This window comes from Papio anubis, chromosome 9 (assembly GCF_008728515.1).
Source record: "Papio anubis isolate 15944 chromosome 9, Panubis1.0, whole genome shotgun sequence".
NCBI lineage: Eukaryota > Metazoa > Chordata > Mammalia > Primates > Cercopithecidae > Papio > Papio anubis.
Window position 1 is genome coordinate 89637270 of NC_044984.1, and position 24933 is coordinate 89662202.

General features: G+C 41.0%; 2 protein-coding genes across 25 annotated transcripts in view; one reads left to right on the forward strand and one right to left on the reverse strand.

Moving 5' to 3' along the window:
* Positions 1-21722, reverse strand: part of FGD6 (FYVE, RhoGEF and PH domain containing 6) — a 132288-nt gene extending 110566 nt beyond the window's left edge. For 3 of the 5 annotated variants that reach the window (XR_001892892.3, XM_021922790.2, XM_003906969.5), the window contains exons 1-2: positions 21434-21449; positions 13023-15450 (exon numbers count right to left, since the gene is read on the reverse strand). Coding sequence is in view for 3 of the 5 variants with exons in the window: in XM_021922790.2 (XP_021778482.1) it covers positions 13023-15450; positions 21434-21449 (2444 nt within the window). In the remaining 2 variants the exon portion in view is untranslated. Of the gene's footprint in view, positions 1-13022; positions 15451-21433 lie in introns of all 5 variants that reach the window. The other 2 variants (XR_002515789.2, XM_021922791.2) reach the window with 2 other exon arrangements.
* A 235-nt stretch (positions 21723-21957) lies between these two features.
* Positions 21958-24933, forward strand: part of VEZT (vezatin, adherens junctions transmembrane protein) — an 80247-nt gene continuing 77271 nt past the window's right edge. For 4 of the 20 annotated variants that reach the window (XM_017946127.3, XM_021922793.2, XM_009181439.3 and 1 more), the window contains exon 1: positions 21960-22095. In XM_017946127.3, the coding sequence (XP_017801616.1) occupies positions 22060-22095 (36 nt within the window). In that variant the 5' untranslated portion in view covers positions 21960-22059. Of the gene's footprint in view, positions 22096-24933 lie in introns of all 20 variants that reach the window. The other 16 variants (XM_003906971.5, XM_009181440.4, XM_021922799.2 and 13 more) reach the window with 11 other exon arrangements.

Consider the following 24933-nt stretch of genomic DNA (forward strand, 5'->3'; position numbering starts at 1 on the left):
ACAGTTTGAAAGGGCCGGGCATGGTGGCTCATGCCGGTAATCCCAGCACTTTGGGAGGCAGAGGCAGGCAGATTACCTGAGGTCAGGAGTTCGAGACCAACCTGGCCAACATGGCCAAACCCCGTTTCTACCAAATACACAATAATTAGGCAGGCGCGGTGGTGCACATCCGTAATCAGCTACTTGGGAGGCTGAAGCAGGATAATTGCTTGAACCTGGGAGGTGAAGGTTGCAGTGAGCTTGAGATCACGCTGCTGCACTCCAGCCTGTGTGACAGAGCAAGACTCTGTCTCAAAAAAAAAAAAAAAACAAACAGTTTGAGTAATTTCATATATTTTTTAATCTACCTTTAACAGCCAAGTACAGTTTTTTTAAATCAGTTTGGCTCTACAGAAGCCTGTTACATAATTAGTACAGTAACAGCAGGTTGTGCATAGAAGGAAGTTATTATTTATTTATTTAGAAACAGGGCCTCGCTATGTTGCCCAGGCTGGTCTTGAACTCCTGGACTCAAGTGATTCTCCCACCATGGCCTCCCAAAGTGCTGGGATTACAGGCGCTCACCACGATGCTCAGCTAATTTTTTGTATTTTTAGTAGAGACGGGGTTTCACTATGTTGGCCAGGCTGGCCTCAAACTCCTGACCTCTTGATCCGCCCGCCTTAGCCTCCCAAAGCACTGGGATTACAGGTGTGAGCCACCGCACCTGGCCAGAATGAATTTAAACATGCTTTCTATACTATGACTACAGCATTTATTCACTTAAGAAAACCAAATTCAGTTCAGCATAGACAGTATTAATAAACATCCAGTTTTTTTCTTTTTTTTTTGAAACAGGTTCTTGCTCTGTCATCCAGGCTGCAGTGCAGTGGTGCAATCTAGGCTCACTGCAACTTCTGCCTCCCAGACTTGGGTGATCTTCCCACCGCAGCCTCCCAAGTAGCTGGGACTACAGGTACATGCCACCATGCCTGGCTAATTTTTAAATTTTTTGTAGAGACAGGGTCTCATTATATTGCCTAGGCTGGTCTCAAACTCCTGCCTCAATCCAAGTGATCCTCCTGCCTCGGCCTCCCAAAGTGCTGGGATTACAGGCATAAGCTACCATACCCAGCCGGACGACAAATTAAAAAGTCACAAAGAGGCATCGCAATCCGTTTTACCTTGGAAGCAGATTCAGCAAGCCTTTTGGGAAGACAGGGTCAATGACTATAACCTGCGTCAGTAGTTCCAGTAATGCTAGCAGTGGTTTGCCTAAGAACTTCTCTCAACTTATAGCCAGACTGAACATGCTCCATCATCCAGTATCCAGGTCATACCCTCTCACAATTCAAAATGCTCAGGCTGGGCGCGGCAGCTCATGCCTATAATACCAGCACTTTGGGAGGCCGAAGTGGGTGGATCACTTGACGTCAGGAGTTTGAGACCAACCTAGCCAACGTGGTAAAACTCCGTCTCTACTAAAAATATAAAAATTAGCCTGCTGTGATGGTGCGCACCTATAATCCCAGCTACTCAGAAGGCTGAGGCAGAAGAATCGCTCGAACCTGGAAGGTAGAGGTTGAAGTGACATCATGCCACTGCACTACAGCCTGGGCAACAGAGCAAGACTCTGTCTCTAAAAAATAAAAACAAACAAACAAAAAGAACCCCAAAAGGCTCCAGAAAGCCTTCCTCCTCTAAGAAATCTTCAACTAATTAGAGGGAACATATCACCTGCATCTTTGGGGGGAAATATACCCCTACCATTCATTTAAATCTATTTTTTCCTTAAGTTAATAAGGGTATTATCTTATTATAAAAAGTATTTTAGCCTTACGAAATATTTACTTTGGGGACCCATACATAACAATTATTAAATAAAAGTGCTTTAGATGTCAGAATGTACGTCACAGAGAGAACAAAATGAGGAACAGGGATAACAGGTTTAAAAAAGCAACTCTCATGTAAATCAGTGGGGAAATATGAGACATGCATAATCCTTTCCATGCAATCAACATCCACATGTAACTAGTAAATGACAGGAACCATATTTAACTTGCTTTGAATAGCAGCCACCACCCACTGGACTAAATGCAAATATGACGTAATGAATTCAGTTTCCAACCTTTGAAACACCTATTACCTAACCATAAAAGCTTTCCAATCAACAAGCTCTTCTTGCATGAAAAATCTGGGGTCTCTAAAAATGCCCATTAATTTCTATTTATATCACTGCAAGTGTCTCTGTGTTTTCCCTCTAAATAGTGAACAAATTAAGGACAGAAATATTTTGTCCATTGTGGTCCCTTGGGTAGAAGATTCACAGACCTCTACCAATATTACTAATAAAAAATAAAATAATAGTGAAACCATGGCTCACAGCAAAGCACAACATCAACATGTTCTGATTAAATGTCAGTATGCCTCAGGATCAGAAAACTTAGTTCCATACTTCAGTTTATCTACACATTAGCTCTGTGCCCTTGAGCAAATTATTTAACCTCATTAAGGCTTAGTCTCCTCATCTGTAAAAGAAAACAATAATATCTATCTTAAAGGATAAAAGGGACGAAATGATACGTGCAAGAGCTCCTAGCATAATGCTGGCATATCGGAAATCTTGAGTAAATTCAAGCCATTACTTTTTTTTTTTTCTTTTTTTTGAGACAGAGTCTCGCTCTGTCACCCAGGCTGGAGTGCAGTGGCGCAATCTTGGCTCACTGCAAGCTCCGCCTCCCGGGTTCACGCCCTTCTCCTGCCTCAGCCTCCCCAGTAGCTGGGACTACAGGCGCCCACCACCACGCCCATCTAATTTTTTGTATTTTTACTAGAGACGGGGTTTCACCATGTTAGCCAGGATGGTCTCGATCTCCTGACCTCATGATCCACCCGCCTCGGCCTTCCAAAGTGCTGGGGTTACAGACGTGAGCCACCGCACCCGTCCACGATTACTATTAAGCCTAAAATTCATGCTATTTATGTGAACGGCACTTCTAATCCTTCATCTTCTCTGGTTTATAGACTTTTGGTAAGGTAGAGAAAAAACTGGATTGATAGGGAGTCAGTTTGGGGGAAGAAAGTTTTGTTAACATGTATTAGTAGCATCAGATTATTTGTTTGCTGAAAGTTTCTGCCTAGTTTAAATATTCACCTTGCTGAAATCACCATTTTAAAAATAGCCATATAATTCTGTGTTCATATGCATCTGTGTGTGGGGCCTCCTTCCTGACAGCAGTAACAATACTGTTATAAAAGGAGAAAAAAGGGCAATGATGCAAGTAAACCTAAACCTTTGTGCAACAACTAAGATCACTTTCATCTTCTAAATTTTGCTCACTTTCTCTACAATGCTTCCACCCCAGCATTAGAAGCTCCAGGCTGGAGCTCTGGTTTTGGAATTTCCCATTGCTGTGGTGTGGGCAAAGTCAACAAGTCTTTCTGGGCTTTGGTTGCACCAGTGAGTGAAGACAGTGGACTGCATGATTTATAATCATTCCTTTAGTTCTAAACTTTAATGATTCTAAGACTACATTTAACTTAAAATCATTAACAGACATATTTTAATTTCTAAGTTTTTTCAAACCACTTGATTACTTAAAAAAAAAAAAAAAAATCCTTATTTACTTTTTTCTTACCCCCAGACTTCTAAAATACTAAGATTTCAGAAACTTTCGTTATCAAGCAAATCATACCTGGACTTGTAAATGATTTAATTATCTATCCCTGCCTTTCTCCCCAGTAAGAAGAGCAGTAGAGATGGACTGTGCTTTATCTGCATGTTTTTAGAGGAGCTATGGAAAGAAAAATTAAGTAGTGGAAAAGCTCCCCCACTTTTTTTTTGTTGTTGAGATGGAGTCTTGCTCTGTTGCCCAGGCTGGCTCAATCTTAGCTCACTGTAGCCTCCGTTTCCCATGTTCAAGCAATTCTCCTGCCTCAGCCTCCTGAGTAGCTGGGACTACAGGCACGTGCCACAACACCCAGCTAATTTTTGTATTTTTAATGGAGACGGGGTTTCACCACGTTGGCCAGGCTAGTCTCGAACTCCTGATTTCAAGAGATCTGCCCGCCTGGGCCTCTCAAAATTCTGGGATTACAAAAAGCTACACTTCTACATTGAAATCTCTCTCTACTTGAGACTGTGGGATACATCAAAAGACCAAAACGAAGTTAGGGAAGGTGGGGATAAGCTACAAATTATTCCTTCTTTATACATTTTGTCGACTTTGTTGGACTTAAAATTACAGTTGGCAAACAATTCAAAAAATCAGAACTGCTTGTCAGATATAAAACAAGACAAAACAGGCTATTCTAAGTTTATTAAAAACCATATCTACTCTTTAACTTCTAATGTTTCATACGATACTAACATATGCCAAAGTATGTCAACTGTTACAAACGTTATCAAGAAAAACTGACTTCAAAAAATAAATGATCTAAGTAAAACATGAAGCCTTCGACTGAATCCACAGGAGCTAAAAGAACAAGCAGTTACACCATTTCAAACATAAAAAGCCTAAATGTGTTTGTTTTCCTTTTTATTTTTATGGAAACATTAGGGGGAAACTGGTTTTCTTTGTTCAGTGTTTATTATTTCACCTTTCCTGCATCAGAAACCAAAATACTTTGATAAATGGGAGAGTCTGGTAAACAGACCCTTGAAGATGAGGGCTCAGAACCACTAACTATCGCATTTCCATCACTGTTCATTTTTCATGAAATCACTTAAACACCATAACTCAATTCCTTTGCATATAAAAGGGTAACATAGCAACCTTACTCCAATTCATGCTTATATGGAACAAAAAGAGGGGCCTATAATAAATGCAAACAAGAAGGGCTGAGAAACCTGGGAACGAAAACTGAAAGAAGATAGCTGTTCTTCCCAGAAATACAATCATCATGTTTACTCCACTGATAGTCTACTTGGCCACTCCTATTTTTATTGCTCCAATGGTAGATTATCCCTGCCTGCTGTCAAAACTACTTACAAATACACTTTCTTTTTTCTCCAGAGATCCACAAACACAATTACCAGAAGCAGTCTAAACCACCAAAGTAGTTTTTCCATACCACCCAGAAGAAACGAGGCAGTTCCATTCCTGAACTTAAGACACTCAGCATTAAAAAAGGCCAGTACTTCTTTGTAGCTACCCACACCCAAATGTGCTATAACACGAACTGTTCTTTGTACCTAACATAGTTTCAAGAAAGTATTAAAATAAATAGGCTGATATAAACATGTCTGGTCTGCTTTTTTTTTTTTTAATCCAAAGGGCTTCCCTGAAGACCAAATTTATCTATGCAATCCCAGGAATAGATAATGAATTCTTTAAAAATGTCTAGAAGAACATAAAAAGCTATCAAATGTAATATACAAGCACAGGCATTACTTAATGAATCTGTGAAATATGAACATACTCATTGCCTTCCATAAAGACACAAGCCCAGATCTGGAATTCCCCTGAACCACCTGGAAGATGAGGGAGATAAAAGTTCATCTCCACCTCTTCATCCTGTTCCCTTCCCCCTTGCTATTTCCCTCCTCAACACACTAACCTTTCCCTTCTTGAAGGCACCATCATATGAGCAAGAGTCACAAAAGCCATTTATTTAACTTCACTGCTGTTTTATTACTGTCACAGTCTCATTTCCTATTACTTTCTATCACATTTTTCATATATTAGAAGCTAAATATGTTCTTGCAGGTGGGCTGGGAAAGTCACTCGCACTCAGTTATGACTACTGCAAAAATGCATTCTGATTTCCAAACACCCTACTGCAAGGTTTCATCCATTCACTGACTGCAGGATGACTGTCTGATTACCTTTATATATCAGGTCATTACAAGAAGTGCAAATGCTTAGGAGAACATAGTGGGCCCTCCTTTTCACCCTCACCACTTCTGCCCTTCCCCCAAAGATTTACACTGGGGACTTTTCTCTAGGACCTAGGTCAGAAATTCACTTTACAAAGCAATATTTGTCTCACTGATCCAACTAACTCAAATTTTATAAAAACAAAAATAATCATATCCTTGGCTAAATTTAAGATTTTTAGATTTTTATTATTCAAGAACTTGATGAAAATATGGCAATGGAAAACTAGTTAGCTCTAAAAATAATAATGCAACCTTTTATTCTCCCAAAGTGTGCAAATTTCAGCTATCTCAAAAAACTGTTTTACTAAGCAGGACAGAAACACACACACACACACACACACACACACACACACTCTTCTTCCATACATTTTTGTAGTCTATATTTTTTTCTTCTATCTCTGACTAAAAATATGCCTCTAAAAGTGTAGAGTGACAATCTACCATACAAAAGCATACATATGCGCTGGTCGCGGTGATTCATACCTGTAATCCCAACACTTTGGGAGGCTGAGGTGGGCTGATCACTTGAGGTCAGGAGTTAAAGACCAGCCTGGCCAACATGGTGAAACCCCATCTCTATTCAAAGTACAAAAGAATTAGCTGGGCATAGTGGCAGTGTCTGTAATCCCAGCTACTCAGGAGGCTGAGGCAGGAGAATCTCTTGAACCCAGGAGGCAGAGGCTGCAATGAGCCAAGATAGCCCCACTGCACACCAGCCTGGGTGACAGAGTAAGACTCCATTTCCCCAAAAAAAAAAAGCATATAGATAAAATATCATTTATCTGCTTTGGCAGGAAATGAGACCAAAGTAATACAGCTGGACAAAACACTGCAATTTAATTCCTAATATTAATTAATACTCTTCATAATACTTATTCCTAATTCCTTTAAAAAATTTTTTTTTTGTTTCTTTTTTTTTTTCCATAGAGATAGGGTCTCACCATGTTGCCCAGGCTGGTCTCGAACTCCTGGGCTCGAGCAATCCTCCTGCCTCAGCCTCCCGAAGTGCTGAGATTACAGGCATAAGCCACCACGCCTGGCCCCTAATTCCTTATTAAAAGGAAAAAAGAAGAGCTTTATTGCCAAGAAAGAAAACCCAATGCTTCTGCTGCAATTTCAAATGCAGGGTAAGTATGCAAACAAACGGATTTGCCAGAACTGTGTGGCTCCGATTCTAAACAAGAAACACAAAGTTAAAGAGGCATACAGATTTTTTACATTTCCTGAGCTGTCTCTGAAAATAACTTACAGGAAAGGGCTGCTGTTGATTATCAGTACCAACCCCCACCCTCTAACTGTGCATAATCTCATCTGTGCTACGACAACATGGAAATGTTCATAGGCTGTTAGAGTATACTCTAAGCCTTATATTGAAATCCAACAATACCACGAGGTGGTAAATGTAACCAGAGAGAGGTCTTCTAGACTAGGTCTCCTGATGTACAATGAAAATCCCGTAACAGGACTTGTAATGTCATTCAGCAGCTCTTCAAGACCAGTCTCAAATTTAAAATGGGGAGAAACAAAAACCTAGTATTTTCTTTCATCAGAGATGAGAGTATATTGATTCATTTAAAAGAAATAATTTTGAAGTTCAATCTACTTTGAATTCTGGTGCTTGAGGACCAAAAGATAAATCCAAACCTGTCAAATGACAGGCACTTCTGGGAAGAGTTTCAAGGGACAACAATCCACATTTCTGATTCCACTTCCTCTCTTCTCAGTCCCAGTTTGTAATCTGGCTCCTTCTCCAACAGCACTGCTAAAACTGTTCTCACCAACATTAAAAAAAAAACCTCCTAAACACCAGATTGAATCATGCCCACTTAAAAAAGACTCGGTTCAAGTGTTGCCATGTAGGTGATGTTTTCTTTAATACCCTGTTCAGGTACAATTAAGAAAAAGACAACGAATTAGTAAAACCGTGTATTATAAACTTCTGTCACCTCACTGGGCAGAAGCTCCTTGGGAGCAGGATCACTTTTCACCTTTGAAAGTACAATGCTTGACATATGGTCGGTATCTGTGAAATAAATAGATCGAGGGTTTGCTAGGTTGCCTAGGAAAACCCAATTATCATACTTTTTCTTTGAAATGTTTATAATAAGAACAAACTGAAACAAAGGAAAAACTTGGAATGTTTCCAGGGAAATTTTTCTTTATAGAATCAAGAAATCTGCCTCAATTTCAAGGAGAAAATTCCAACATTTGGACACGATTATTTTGTTGATCTGTCCATAACCCTTTAAAATAAGGGTTACAGACAAAGGCTCAAAGGCTCAAATTTCAGGAACTTCTCTCTGAACATCAAACTTCTTAAATAAAAATAGTAGTAAATGGGTACCCATCACCTGAGTATCAATAAGATAGAAAGATCCTTTGCCTGCTGGCTGTTTTATATTTATTATATCTGAAACATTTCAAGGAAGATGTCTCAATTATAACCCCAAAATGTCAGAACAATCCAGAGTGGCTCCCAGTTGCACTATCAACAAAACTGCCTCTGAGAACCCAGAGCGGTGACTAAATGATGACCTATGTGGAACACCTAAAGCTATGGTTTCTCCAGCCATGGGAACTTCCCTTCCAGTCTCCTTCATCTTCAGCTTTGGTGTTCGTCCTTTCTCCTCTGGGGTTTCCCAGTGCCACTCCTTACGCCCCCATCCAGTCTCCTCCTCCGGTTTCTTCTACTCACTTTGCCAGGCATCAGAAACTCAAATTAGCCAAATGATGCAGTTAGCAAAGGAGAATGGGGAGGGAAAGAAGGAAGGGATTGGAAGAAGGAGAAAAGGAGGTAAAGAAGCCCACTCCCTACTAATTCCCAGCCACTACCCCACCCTTCCCCCTTATCACTCCTTATCGGTCTTCCACACAGCTCACCCAGCCCCCAGTTTCCTCATTCTTCCTTAGTCATCTCATCCTTCCCACAAACCCTGGGGCCTCAGGCCTTGTAGATTTGCTCCTCTGAGATCCCAGGTGCTTAACCCCACCCTGGCTACCACCTCAGCCCCAGCTTGCATCACAGGGACATACGTGCACGCACGCGCACACACCCACCCACACACAGAGAGAATTCACCTCCCTTGGGCTGGGGTAGGGAGAGGAGTGGAGGGGAAGATAGGCCAGTAATGGTTAATATAACCAGGGGACTAAACTGAGGACTTTACCACCATTTCAAAACTGTTTCTTTGGGAAATACACTCTGAGTTCCAAATTATCATAAACTTTTAGAACACAGTCCTATTAGGAATTGGGGACTGCCTACAATTACTTCCTGATAAATTGTAAACATGTTGTTTTGTAAATGTTGGCTAGGCATGGTGGCTCACGTCTATAATTTCAGCACTTTGGGAGGCTGAGGCAGGAGGATCTCTTGAGACCAAGAGTTCGAGACCAGCCTGGGCAACAAGGTGAAACCCCATCTCTACAAAAAATACAAAACTTAGATGGGCGTGGTGACACATGCCTGTGGTCCCAGCTACCTGAGAGGCTGAGATGGGAGGATCACTTAACCCCAAGGCTACAGTGAGCAGTGATTGTGCCACTGTACTCCAGCCTGGGCAACAGAGCATGACTCTGTCTCAAAAAAAAAAAAAAAAAAAGTAAATGGTAAGCACTGGACTTACGAAACACCCATATTCTAAAGAAAGCGACCCTATGGGCTATACCAAGCTTGTCAAAAATCTGTTTACTAACCAGAATTTGGTTAGTCACATGTGTAGACTCTATAAAATTCATGATTCAGTGAATTAGAGCCCTGACCCAGACTTTCTTCCCTGAAGGTTGAGAAACTGTGACACCCTTATGATGACCCCAGCAGAAAAATCTTAAGCAGAGTTCATTTGCATTGTTTCTTATCATTTTAGAACCCCAGTCAATGTACTGGATTTTGAATTAATTATTCTAAGGCACAGGTCTGTATTTTCAACAGCCAGATTACCAAACAGGACCTGAAATGTATGCCTCACTGTTCATTTATTTGATCTCAGGGTGTCAAGGTGTCCTCCTCAGGAAGGCTTGAATTTCCTTTCTCCTCTATTCAATGTTGTTTACAAGAGGAACAACCTCCCAGGCAATACTGTGATTCTGACCCTATGACTCAGGGCTTTTGATTCCTCCGGCACATTTTAGTAGTCTCAAGCCTGTTGCAGGCTCCCTGCTCCAGGCCTAAACAAAAGTCTCCTTGGAAAGCGAAATTCAAAAGCAGAGCTCACCCAGCCTTTACCAGGCTGCCCTACTTGAAGGCCTGTAACCTGTCCAAAGCCGCCCTTGGTTTCCTGTGGCCTCCAGAAAGAACTCTCCTTATGCTACTGGCTGGCTGCGTGCATTAACCCCTTCTTACCAGCTTCCACCCAGTCAAGCAGCAGAGCCCTAACAACCTAAGAAGTATACCAGATAAAAAATAAGTTCCAGGATTGGCAGAGATAATGGCAAGCTCTTAGGGTTTAAACCTGATGGCCAACAGAAAACACACCCCAATGGCCAAACCTCCAATTTCAAGAAAAAATTGTACTCATTCACAAATAAAGTGACTCAAAAAGAAAAAAATTTATCTTAGGCAAGGATATAGTATATTGTGAAGAAGTCAATCAAACTTATTACACACAAAACAAATATGGAAAAGCATATTTAAAAAAAAAAGGATACTACCAATAAAATGGTTCTACAGAGAAAAGCAATCCTGAAAACAGACAATTTGAAATATTTATGCCAAGAACCAGGAATGGTGGCTCATGCCTGTAATCCCAGCACTTTGGGAGGCTGGGATGGGAGGATTACTTGAGCACAGGAGTTCGAGACCAGCCTGGGCAATACAGGGAGATCTTAGCTCTACAAAAAATAAAAAATAAAAATTAGCTGGATGTGGTGGTATGCACCTGTGGTCCCAGCTACTTGGGAGGCTGAAGGGGGTTGGGTATCACTTGAGCCCAGGAGTTCCAGGCTGCAGTAAGCCTTGACTGTACCACTGTACTCTACCCTGGGAGACAGAGTGGGACCCTCTCTCCAAAGAGAAAAAAAAAAAAATGAAAAATAAGTATTTATGTCAAGGAAGGAGCTTTTTGCCTAGGTACTAATATTTAGGAAGCAGAAATATGAAAACAGAATGCAGCTGGCTGTGAGAAAAATTAGGCAAGGGAGGAAAGTAGCCTTTTTCATGCAAAAGGAGGAAGGGCAGGAAAGACTGACTACGAGTAAAGAAAAATGCTATGAGAATATCTGACAGTTAAAGGAACTTAAAATAATTTACTTTACTTGGTACGCTGACTTGCTCGACAATTTGACTTATTCAATTCACCCAACAATGCTTTTTTTTTTTTTTTTTTTGAGCCTCCATGATATGCTTTGGCTGTGTCCCCATCCAAATTTCATCTTGAATTGCAGTCCCCATAATCCCTATGTGTCATGGGAAGGACTCAGTGGGAGGTAACTGAATCATGGGTGCGGTTCCCCCAGGCTGCTGTTCTCGAGATAGTGAGTGAGTTCTCTCACAAGATCTGATGGTTCTATAAGGGGCTTTTCAATCTTTCGTTCTGCCCTTCTCCTTGCTGTCCCCATGTAAAGAAGCACGTGTTTGCTTCCCTTTCCTCCATGACTGTAAGTTTCCTGAGGCCTCCCCAGCCATGCTGAACTGTTAATCAATTAAACCTCTTTCCTTTATAAATTACCCAATCTTGGGTATGTTTTTATTAGCAGCGTGAGAACGCACTAATACCCCCCACTATATGTCAAGTATTTTCTACAAAGTCACATTTTAAGACTTGAATTTCAAAGACCTGAAGTTAGCGGACTAAGAATAATCTAGAGATTTCCAAAAGGGTCCATGTGCTTTTTTGTTAAACACAAATATTAGAAATACAATGGAAAAGCTCCCTATGCGACTATGGAGAGAGAAGGGAGAAGGAAGCCGCTGCAGTGGTTGCTCCCTTGGCCTATTTTCATTCATTCTCCTTAGACCCAATCAACATCTACTGATTCTACTAGGCCTCTTGCTTGGCTTTATCCAGGACAAAGAGATGACTAGAACTCTTCATGGAGCTTAAAACCAAATACAGAACATCAGACATGCCGATAAATAGTTATACACTAAGACAGCCTGAGATGAAAGGATATCACAACATAACTGGGTGGTCACAATAGGAAGTAAACACTTCTGACTAGGTAATTGTAGAAGCTTCATGAAGCCAAAGACTGAGGGGCTGTATCATCAAGGATGGGCACGATTTTAATAAGAGGGATGGAGTAGGTATTCCACAGGTAGGAAGTGCACATACAAAAGTGAGAAATAGGTGCAGTGCAGTGACTCACGCCTGTGATCCCAACACTTTGGGAGGCAAAGGCAGGAGCACTGCTTGACTCCAGGAGTTCAAGACCAGCCTGGGCATGATGGCAAAACGTTGTCTCTACAAAAAACACAAAAATTATTCAGGCAGGGTGGCATGCACCTATAGTTCCAGCTACTCAAGGAGGCTGAGATGGGAGGACTGCTCGAGCATGGGGGGTCGAGGCTGCAGTGAGCCATGATCATACCACTGCATTCCAGCTTGGGTGACAGAGTAAGACCCCATCTCAAAAAATAATAATAATAATTAATTAAATTATTTTAAAAGTGAGAAATAAAGAGTAGTTACGTGTTTCCTGCATTTTTCCTATATCCACTGGAGGTGACAATTAGGCATCAACAGGTAAAACGACCAATCTTCAAAAAGTGGTGAACTTCTAAAAATTTGGAGGTTTCACCCGATAAGGGCACCACATGTAAATGCCTGCATATTTCAGTAACTTCAGATTTCTTACACCTAGCAAATAAATGTCATTGAATTGGCCAATTTCCTGCCCCAGGTTTCCTGCTATGACTTCTGAGCTGGTGCCTGGAGGCCCAGGACCTCTCTGTTCCACGCCTTCCTTGTAGCACCTTACATTGCCACTGGTTCAAATTCTTTGAATCGGCTACTAAAATAAATTAACTACTTCAAGCTTGTATTTGCAAATATCCATTCCAACTGTATGCTAAAAGGAGGCTGCACTTGAGAATAATTTAATACACATTTTCTAAACTATTCCTTCAACCACGTGTTTTTTTCCCCCTGCATATCAAACTCACCAGGCTGTTGAAGGTTAATTGCAATGATGCATGCAAAAGTGTCTGTCTGGCACCTGTTACCTGGAATGCTGATGTCTAGGTCCAAGTTGCAGCTGGCCATCTGGAGCTTCATACGGCTCTTCTACCTCATACACATTTGCATCTGTGTCCTCCACGCTGCTGGAATTCTGCCATTCCAACTCTCGAGTTTTCTGTATAGCCATAATAAACGGTAAGTTCTCATACTCTGGTATTTCCTCATAATGGCGTATATTTTCATACTCCGGTGCACAGAGGCTTGTAACAGACTTGTAAGGTGCCTGAGACGATGACTCCCGGGAGAGCATTTGGTCATCCAAAGACTCAGCTCTCAGACCATTAGCTGCACTGGTCTGGCCCCGGGACTTCTTCCTCTTCTTTTGAGATTCCAGGCTATAGTTTTCTGTGGAATATGCCTTGATGGGCTTACTTCTCTTCTCCTCTCCTACCAACAAGCCTTGCCAATCACTTTCAATCCCCTTCTGCTCCCCACTGGAGAGGTGGCCTGTGGTGGTATCTCCAAGTTGGCTACTCTTGGACCAAAATTTTTGAAAGTCACTCTTCATGAAACAGATGGACAGTTTCATGTTGAGCAACTTTTTAAAAGAGTTTTTCTTTGCAGAGTCTTTGCAAGGCTTAGTGCACTTTTCCACATCCACAGCAGATAACGATTTTGCTCTAGGCTTGGTTAGGGCTGTTGAAGGCTCACTGTTTGACGATAAGGTGACAGACTTTAAGGATTCTGGGTTCCCTGAAAAGGGTAATATAGGATGAGGTAACTTCCACACTGGCTTTTCTGAAGCCCGTTTAGGCATATCAGAGGAGGATGACACACCACGGTTTTGGGCACACAAATGCTGAAGGTGATTCCTTTCTAGGCCCTTCTCTGAACTTTTTTCTTCACTTGAAGGATAAGAACTTTTTTCCACAAGCTCCTCGGAGGCAGCCTTTTTAAGCACTCCTGTAGTAGGCAAGCTGTGTCTTTGAGGTTTTTTGGGGACAATTCGTAGGGAATTTTCCTCTTTTATAACAGATTCCTTTTGCATCTGAGGGGCAGAAACTCCCAGGTTTCTCTCAGATTGCAAATGTTCATTGCAAGTTAATTTGAGCTGCTTAGGCAGGCTCATAGATAAAGTACTACATCTTATAAAACCGGTCCCTTCGTCCACAGCAAGTGACATACTAGAACCATCTACAGTTGTGCTGTCAGAACTCAAATTAGAGTCTGTATCAAAAGAAGGTGCCATCTTTTCAAAGGAAGATACTTCATGACACATGACTTTCTGTGAATTGACTAAGTCCTGTGCGTCACTGTTGGATTCCATATTCAATTCACTTTTATTTCCCAGCTTCACTGTATCCACCTGCTCCTGCTTACACAAAACATTCTGATGAAGAACACTGATTTTATTCATTTTCAAACTATTTTCAGTAAGACAGGAAGAGCTACTGTCTGAATTCCCTGGTTCTTCAGTGCTTTCACTAGGAGTATCTACACACTTCTGGCGTAACAGACGAGCAGTTCGTGTCTTTCTGGGCTTGGGAGTTGGAAATTTTGGGGTATATGGTAGTAAATGAATTTCTAAGGGACCAAGGTCTTTGACTATTGATTTCTTACTAACTTCATCTGAAGATATAAAAGTACTCCTTTTCCCATTTTCCAGAGCCTCTAGTTCAGATGACTGAAAGCAATTATTGCTTTTTTCACTGTCATCCTGGCAAGTTTCAAAATTTTCACATTCATCACTAGGAAGCTGTAAGTGGCAACTGTGATGATCAGGAACTTTTTCAAAGCTGGATGGGGAAGGTGACAAATCTGTAAACTCAATTCTGAATTGTCCATCTGAATTACAGCCACCATTCATTTCTGGGCTGTCTGTGGACCTGTGCTTCTGTGCAGAAATAAAAGGTGGCATTCGGTGTATTAAGGCATCTTTGAGCTTCTCTTCTAAAATGCTTGCCTTTAAAACAACCCCACCCTGGTTCTTGGCTTTTTCGCCATACAAATCACATTTACTCCTAGTTTGTATAGTCAAAGTCTCATCAATTTTACTATTTTCTAAATTTTCATTCATTTCCACGGGCTCTAAAACAAGCTGCTTTACACACAAATTCTCTCTATGGCCCATCTTATGGATACACTCAGAACTGCAGGAACACATTGGTGAAATATAATCACTGCTCTGATCGCCTTCATATTTACAATTAAAGTTGTCAGTGCTTTCAGCTAATTCCTGTTTATGCCCTTCCAGGTTCAACATGATTTTCCTTGTTGGCGACTGCCCAATGTCTCGAACAGGTGAGCTCTTCAGGACTTTTGGTTTTGGGGCTATTGCTGGTTTCATTTTCTTTGTTGACTGTGGAACACTAGAAATCACAATGTCGGGTTTAGGTGCAATAGGAGGTGGAGTTGGCTTATTATTTGCCACAACAAACTTGGGCTTGGGGGCCACTGGTGGCTTCTTCATCTCTAGAAAGGAAAGAATAATAATTTGATGTCAAAACAATCAAAGCACAAAATGATACATGATTAAATTTGATAGCATTTTTTACTTTTACCAATATGACCTTGCCTTTTACTGAGTATATTACGCTATATAGTATCAATATTACTCCTGAAAATTCCTTAAATTGTCCTTCAATTCCATACATAGCTTTGGGTCTATTGTACATTTTTAAATAAATCCAATATGGTTTGTTTCTCCAACTTTGGAACTGGTTACCATATCTTTCTTTTTTTTCTCTTCTTTTTTTTTTTTGAGATGGAGTCTGGCACTCTGTTGCCTAGGCTGGAGAGCAGGGGCGCGATCTCGGCTCACTGCAACCTCTGCCTCCCGTGTTCAAGTGACTCTCCTGCCTCAGCCTCCTGAGTGGCTGGGATTACAAGTGTGCGCCACCACATCCGGCTAAGTTTTGTATTTTTAGTAGAGACAGGGTTTCACCATGTTGATCAGACTGGTCTCGAACTCCTGACCTCGTGATCCACCCACTCGGCCTCCCAAAGTGCTGGGATCATAGGCATGAGCCACCGTGCCCAGCCCATCATTATCTTTCATTGACAATAAACGAAATAATTGACTTCAGTTTGGGACCCACATAGTAGTTCTTCAATTCATTTGCCAAGTGCTGAAAGTTGAATTTGCCTCAGTTCAATGTAGGATGCAACTCTTTAAAATTCTCATGTGAATAAGCAGTAGTAGTCTTCTATCTCAAGGATAATATAATTGAGTTGCCTAAATGCCTTTTATCAATGATCTGTCCAAAATAGATAGAACCCCAAAACAATCTTTAAAAAGGAAGACAGAAATCAGAAATTTTCTAAACTTAAAAACAGAAAATTAATTCTTTGGTATTATTTAAGGCTCATAATAAACCTGGTATTTCTTTCTGCAAGAGTAATTGGCTGAGAATTTTCGTTATATTCCTTCACCGAGCTCTATTCTTTAAAAAGTCACATGTCTAGGCCCTACCCCAGAGTGAACCAGTTAGAGTTTCTAGGGACATCTGTACATCTTTTAAGTTCCACAGGTGATTATGTTGTTTATTCCTCATTAACATCCACTGTTCTAGTACATTTAAAAGATAACCACAATTTCTAGTCTAGCAATTCTTCCTCAACATTATATATAAGGTTTTTAACTAACACCTATTATACAATGCTGCATCGGTACAGATCTGCTCCTATACTATAGGAACTTAATAAAAGCTTTACACAAAAGACCTATAAAGTGAAAAGATAAATAAAGCCTGTATATCTGTAAGTTCCTTTACGTTCTTCCACCTTCACTGTCATATTATTGACCATATTTCCCCAAGGAGACATGAGATAAAAAATATTTTATCTTTTACGTTTATATTTGTTCCTTTGACAGGATCTAACACTTAATAAAACTTTAATTTACTGAAAAAACTTTTCAAAATATCTGCTGCAAAGGACTGCTGGACATTGTTTAATTACTTGACTAGACAGGAGCTCTGATATTTCATTTGGTGATGATTTCCTTTTGAACAAAGGAAATTAGTCATGACACTTGGGAAGCTATTACACGGAACTGAGTTTTTTTAAAAAAAGAGGAGTAGGGTGCTCTACTTCCTTTTACCAATCAAGGAAGAACTCCCTAAATCTCTACTTCTTTGTGTGCAATAAAGATTATATGATGATACATGTCTGCTCACTCAATTTCTAGGTATAATGTCATCATCAATAAAAAAAGAATTATTTTCAAAATAATACAAATTCCTATATTACATAATTTCAGTTAACTGTTCAATAAGCATAGTTAATTTTGTCTGAGGTTTTTTTTAGGCAGAAAAGAACTGAAAAACCCTTCAAATCCTAGTAAGAAACCTAGCTGTAAATGTCTATTAAATTAAACCCTCCATTTATTAAGTCAAGTCTTAAAAGAAAGTATGAATGCCTTAGGTCTCTTCCCAACTGCCCATCTTACTCAATAAAAACTGACAGATTGTCAAGTTGATTTCATTTCTGTAACCATTATCAAAACATCCTACCTCTGGATTTTTAAAAGAATTTTTTAAAAATTAGTTTTGACAGCCTGGCACAGTGGCTCATGCCTGTAATCCCAGCACCTTAGGAGGCCAAGGTGGGAGGATTGCTTGAGCTCAGGAATTGAAGACCAGCCTGGGCAACACAGTAAGACCCCGTCTCCATGGAAAAACAAAAAAATAGTTTCGTAAAATAAAGAGTTCTTGAGATTGGCTGTACAATGTGAATGTACTTAACACTTCTGAACTATACATTTAAAAATGAGTAAGATGGTAAATTTATCTTATGTGCTATTTTATCACAGTTGGAAGAAAACTTCATCTCATCAAATTAATCTTTTACTTTCTAAATCTTAGAACCTTGTCAGAAACTTCAGGGTCATTTAAGTATCATTTTATAAAAATCTCTGGCACCAATTTTACTCTTTTTAAAAAATGTGTTTTGTACACAAATCTGCTTCCAAGAGATATAAATTCCTGTTCTAGTGTCACAGAAATTCAATTAACTACGTATGAGCTGGAGTTGATTCCCAATAAATATAGCAAAGCCCTATCATGTACATAAAGCCCTCAACGCCTACTCACTGAATTCAATTAATAACTGTGAACTTGGGCTTGCCACTGTTAGTTAACTGTGTATTGAAAGAAGTCAAAGACATAACTCAGGGAGCTGGCTAACCTAACTGTGGGCCTTGTGCAGACCTGGCTGCCTCACTTTCCTTCCTTATAAATGGGGGAGTTGAACAGGCCTCTAAAGCCCATAGGAATCTGAGATGATAATATCTGAAATGCTTATTTCAGGAGAACCTTATGTACTATGGCCTCTTTCTCCTGCGTTGATGTTTTTTCAGTGCACCTTTGTCTGTGTTCAGCGTAAGACGCAAGCTCCAGAAGGGCAGGCACTTTGTCTCATTCACTGATGTATCCCAGTGCTAACAACAGGGCCTGGGAATAATCACAGCTGCCACATATACATACTCTTTAATATGTCTCCATAACAGAAAATTTCTTCTCTAAAAATAACCACATTCAAAAACGTACATCCATTTTAATGTAGAATAATATTTTGAAAAGTTAGCAGGAATCAATTTCAACAGGATTATGGAATAATTCCTTAATTATTAATGGCAACAAGTGTTCAACTAAGTCACTGGTATAGCAATATCCAAAATGCTTCATTATTTTTTTTTTCATGGCTCTATTTTGGAAGAAACACAACTCAAAAAATAATAAGCCATTATATTATGGTCTGCTCCAAAGTCAAACTCTTGAAATAAGTGCATGACGTTTGGCAACAAATCCAGCACCTTTGGATCTTAATACTGTATCAACAGTCAGACCCAAAGCTTCTTAGAGCAAAGCAGCAAATCTTTTATTTACACAGCTGTTTGGCTCCAGGGAAATATAAGGTAAGAAAGTAAAGCACTAGTACCATTTTACTAACTATTAAAAACATATTCGTCATCTGTTACACACAGATGGCTGTGGTTCACGTGTACACTCTCTGGCTACTGGACCAGCCAAAATGCAAAGCACAGACAATGAGACAGTGACCTGTACATGTTCAAAAGGACACAAAATATATACCTATATATACCTATAATTCTCTCTCCTTTTTTCTTTATTTTTTTGAGACAGAGTCTTGCTCTGTCACCCAGGCTAGAGTGCAGTGGCTCGATCTCTGCTCACCACAACCTCTGCCTCCCGGACTCAAGCAATTTTCATTTACAGGCGCATCCCACCACACCTGGCTAATTTTTGTATTTTTAGTAGAGACAGGGTTTTGCCACGTTGGCCAGGCTGGTCTCAAACTCCTGACCTCAAGTGATCTGCCCGCCTTGGCCTCCCAAAGTGATGGGATTACAGGCGTGAGCCACTGCACCCAGCCTCTCCTTTTTCATATACAGCTTAAAATAATTCTGAAATATCCACCAAGGGCAGATTCTTTTATAGATGCAGAAAAACAAAGCAAGCTTTTCTGCTGGATATATATAATCTAGATGTTCTACAACATCCCTTTTATTTTCTTAAACCAACCCTTCCAAATACCACAGATTAGATTCAAAAACAAAAATCCCCTCCCTTCAAATAACCTTCCTAAACGTTTCAATGAATTTGACTATTGTTCCCGAAAAGCACCATAATCAGCTTGTAAGAACTATGTATACATATAAGAATGGGCAGAAATAAAACCCCAGTTCTCTTCCATATTCCCCATCTAGACACCAGAAAGAATTATAATAAATCCAACAGATGGGTGAGCAAAAAAGTAGTTGATGCTTCTCAGCCAGCCATGCTAAAAACCAACCAACTCTGCTAGACACAGGAAGTGTCCCACTTTAAACACCACAAAAATTTCTGTGGATTTATTTAATTGTAAAGTTGATAAAATACAAAAATAGCTTGCATTATTTTAGGATAATTCAAATGCAAGAATCATGAACTTCCAGTCTGGGCCCTGGAAATCGGGTTTACATAAATGTCAAATTACATGCTTCTGTGCCTGTTCCTTATAAACTGTTAAGACTGGAACTGAAAACTGATACATATAAGATACGGTTATTTTAAATACATTTGACACCTCCAAAAAGGAAAGAACTAAAACTGGCTGGAAGGATTTTAAAATTTCCAACTACTTTTAATTTAAATCAATTTCTTGAACGAAGGTAAGGCACAGAAATTTAGGATGAAAATAATTTACCTTATGTAAGTATAAAGCCTCCCTTTGGTAAAGAAAAGAGAGTTTATAAAGATATCTCATATATGTGCATATAACATCAAAAAGGAAAGACCCACCCAACACCTACTTCTTGCTTTCTTCTATTGGCTAACTTCTTGTTTCGTTTGTTGTAATCTGAGCACACGGAGCAATGCAATACTACAATATATCTAGGCTTTAGAAATAATACAAATCAGAACATTTGAGTGCTGTTTGACAGTTTCAAGTTGCAAGAATTTTAAACAAATGCCAAGAAAAGCAATGAAAATTTAATCTGATACTTAAGTGCTGATTCTAGAAGTAACTTTGAGAGGAAGCTTTAAACTATTTCACTATAAAATTTCTAACGAAAGTTTGTTTCAACGTGGACAAAAACGTAAAAGAATCCATAACACTCTACTTAATACATAAGTTCTGGTTTAAAAATTAACCTATGTACTTATAAAGTGATCGTAACACCACTTTGGTAATTATTTTGTAAAATAGAAATTGTTCCTTAAGAATGTTCAGAAACACAACGTCTAGAATTGCTGAAAATCCACACAAAGATAGAGACTTTGTCATTTTGATCAAGGGGAAAGAACTATGGGAGGCAGACAGAAAATAAAGCTTTGTTTACCCTAATCAGGTAGAAACAAACAAAGTATCTGTAATTCGGTGCAGACAAGCAAACAAACAACAACAAAAAAAACAAAACTCAACAATCTCAACTCCTCTGCTTCTCAGGTAACAGAGGTAAAATCACCAGGAGATGACAATGTCTACGCCTCTTTAAAATGGGTAAAAGGTTTACCAGCAGATACAAGGTTGAAAGCGACTCACTTAGTGGCCAAATTGAACACGCTGAGAACACTGCCTTTGCCTATAATAACTGATTTATAAAGTTGGGAATCTACACTATTTTCACATGCAAAGGCGAAGTCCTCGCGCTGCTGGAGAGATGAGCGAACGCCCTTCACACATCGCGTTTCACCTGGTGCAGAGCCCCCAGCAGAATCCCCCTTGGAAGGGAGGTCCCGAGAAATCCCGGGTTTCCAAACACCACCTCTGGGCAGGAAAAGACGAGAAATCCGGGAGCGAACCCCATTAGCTCCGAGCTTGCCGAGGTGCTCGGCAAAGGTACAGGAAACACAACTCGCCCATCCCGGCGGAGAAAGTTGCTCGCGAGCCCAAGCCTAGCAGCGCTCGCCACAAACTTTCCAGCGGCAGCGCGAGCGCCTTCACTTACCGGCTGCTGAAGTCATGATTCCCCGGTGCAGCTCGCTTCCCCGCTCGGCCCCTCAATCCATGTTCCCCTTTCAGTCCATTGTTTCCACAGTTTGGGCAGAAGAGAAAAGCCCCCACAGCGCCCACATTCCGTCCCGCCGCCCCGCGGCGCAGCCTGAGCGCCACACAAAGGATGCGGCCGGCTCCAGCGACCCTGCAGCGCTCCCGGGCGCGAGCCGCCGGGGGCGGGCGGGCGAGCACGAGCGCCGCCCCGCAGAGCTCCAGGCGGACGGCCAGGCGCGGGCACGAGCAGTGCTCACTTCGTCTCCACTGGCGCGTGCCCTTCTCGGGCTCCAAAAATCAGCAGTGCTGCGGGCGCCCCCTGCTAGTCGCGGCCGTAAAAGGCAGACAAAAGCCCTAGTCTCCTCCAATCGGAAGGCTCGAGATTCCGCTCGCTCCCGCCTCTCTCGCTCACACGCTCACGCTCTTCTCCAATAAGCGGGCTCGAAAAGTGGGCGTCGGCGGCGAGGCATGTTGGGAATTGTAGTTTTCTAGACCCACGAGACGAGCAGGAGCTGGAGCTCCGTGCCGCGGGTTCTCCCGCCTTCATTTCCCATCGTGCTGAGGCGGGTGGCATGGCGGAGAAGGATGACACCGGAGTTTGACGAAGAGGTGGTTTTTGAGGTAAGGGGAAAATGGCGGTGGGTGTGGATTGCCTTTGTTTGAGAAGGACGAGACGGAAAGCGAGGAGGCAAGGCGTTCCCGGGGCTAGGGATCCGGTGACGCGCTCCAGCTGGCCTCGACTACCGAACCCCAGCGATTTCAGGGCCTAGTGTCCGTCGTCGCCTGACAGGTGTAGCCAGAGGCGCCCTGCCCGTGGCCGGCCTGTATCTCGGGCCCGCCCAGAATTCCCAGACGGTGCCCAGTTGCCAGGCCCTGGGCTGGAGCGGTGTCTCTTCCTTCCTAGGAATGGATGTGCCGCGCGGAGACTGCGCCCGGCTGGGGCGGGGCCGAATGGTGCGTTTTAGATAGTCACAACTTAGCCTCCTCCTTTTCCATCCGCGATTTTTTTGGGTCAGTATCTAGAAATGCTTCAGGTCACTGTGTACCGTCAAGGCGTGGCCCTCGGAATGAAGGCAGCAGGTGCCGGTTTTCTAACAAGGTTTAAAGTCTTTATGTGGGACCTACTGTGGGTGGTTAGGGCCGGGGCGTCTCAGCATCTAGATTCGATTCTTTTGTCCTTTGCTGTTGCGCTAGGTGTAGCCAGTTCTTCTGACTCGAGGCTCTAGATGTGAGTGCTTTTGTGTGGGACTATTTTAAGACGTTCTCTGCCATCTTGAATGAAAAAAATCGGGCGAGTGTTTTTGATGCCATTTTTTCCATCAGACACAGGTCAAAACTCGCACCCCTGTACATACGTGTATTGCATGTGTACGCTTTACTTTCATTCATCCAACTAGATTTTAAGAAAATTTAAAAATGGAGTGACCCATGCCATACAGCGAGAGAGCGTGGCACAGACAGGACAGAATGTTAAATGTTGAAATATGTACAAACCGTCATTGAGGGATCAGTTTCTGTTCTTGCGGCCTCCCAAAGGCTACACCCAGTACGCGATATCCGACGTGAATCTTTAACTATGAATTGGATTAGAAAAACCGACAGGGGAAAATGTATTACAGGGAAAGAGAACTGAGTATGCCAAGCTTGGGAAGTGTGAAAGTACCTGGCGTGCATTTTTAGGGGGCGGGGTGTGGAGGGTGGCTATGTAAAGTGGCTTGATGTGGCTGCAATTTAGAAGCAATGGAAAATGTGGCCATTTTACCGAAATGAAGAGTCTAGATATGAGGCGTTCATTAGGGAAGACAAGGGCCTGAATTTTGGAAATGAGAGACGTAATGGAATAATGGCTTGGACAGACACTTGTTAGTTAAAATCGATTCAATGTTTATAGATTGAATGTGGTAGCTGAAGGAGAGAGAAATAGATTTCTAGAGTAAGGGTAACTGATGGATGTATTTTTTTAATCCATTATTTTTGACTTCTGAATGTAATAGTAATATATGCTCAAGGAACATTTTATTATAGAAAATAAACCCCCAAGTTAAAATCACCCATTATCCCACCACCCAAAGATGGTCACTATTAACAATATGGTATGTGTTCTTATAGACTTTATTTGTATGTAAATGTGTGTTTATGTGTGTGTAGTGTTTTAGCCTCTATATTAAGACACAATATGTGTGTGATATTTTTTAGAATAAAAGGTATACCACATAGAATTTTGTATATATTTTTCACTTTATCGTGAATCTTTTCCCATTCATCATTCTTTGAAAACATTAATATCTTCTCATGTGTATCATAATATAACCTTTATTTTTCAAAATACCATTGTAATCAACAGTGATATAAGCCCATCTTTAACTACAAGTCTGATTTTCTTCAGAATAATATTTAGAAGTAGAACTAGTGGGTCAAAGAATATGAACATTTAAGACTTACACAGATAGGTTATACCAATTCAGGTTTCCATTAAAAATAAGAGAGTATTGGTTTCACCAAATCCTCAACAACTGCCTTAACAGTTTCTTTTAATCTTTGCTAATTTGGTAGGCAAAAATAACATTCCATTGTTTTAATTTACATTTTGTGCATTTGTACATTAGCCATTTTTATTTCTTTAAACATTTCTCTTCATATTTGTTGCTCATTTTCTTATTAGCTGCTAGCTTTTAAAAAATTGACCTGCGTGAGTTCTTCATATATTACTAAGCCTTTAGCATACTTGCAGAAAAATTTCCAGTTTGCTGTTTGTTTGCTTTTTGTTATACACAATTTTTATTGCAGTATAATTTATAGAAGGACAGGGCACAAATCACAAGTGCGCGGATGATTATATTTTCACATGATGAGCACACCCATGTAACCAGCACCCAGATCAAGAAACAGGACAGGTCGGGCATGGTGGCTCACACCTGTCATCTCAGCACTTTGGGAGGCTGAGGCAGATGGATCCCTCGACCCAGGAGTTTGAGACTAGCCTGACAGCATGGCGAAACCCGATCTCTACAAAAAATACAAAAATTGTCTGGGCGTGGTGGAACATGCCTGTAGTCCCAGCTACTGGGGAGGCTGAGGTGGGAGAATCACTTGAGCCTGGGTAGGTTAAGGCTGCAGTGAGCCATGATCGCACCACTGCACTCCAGCCTGGATGACAGAGCCAGACTCTGCCCCAAAAAAATAAAAAATGAAAAAGAAACAACATCACCGGCACACCAGAAGCTCCCTCCTGGTCCTTTTCCATCACTATTCCCTACCCCAAAATGACCACTCTTTAAACGTAATAACCTAGATTAATTTTGTCTATTTTTATTGTTTAGACACTGTGCATTTCTATTTATATACTCTCTTATTTCTGACTTTTATTTTTCCTCTCTGGCTTTGTGAGATTCGTCCATATTATTAACATGAAAATTTTTATTTCTGCATAGCATTCGATGTGAATATATGATCATTTTT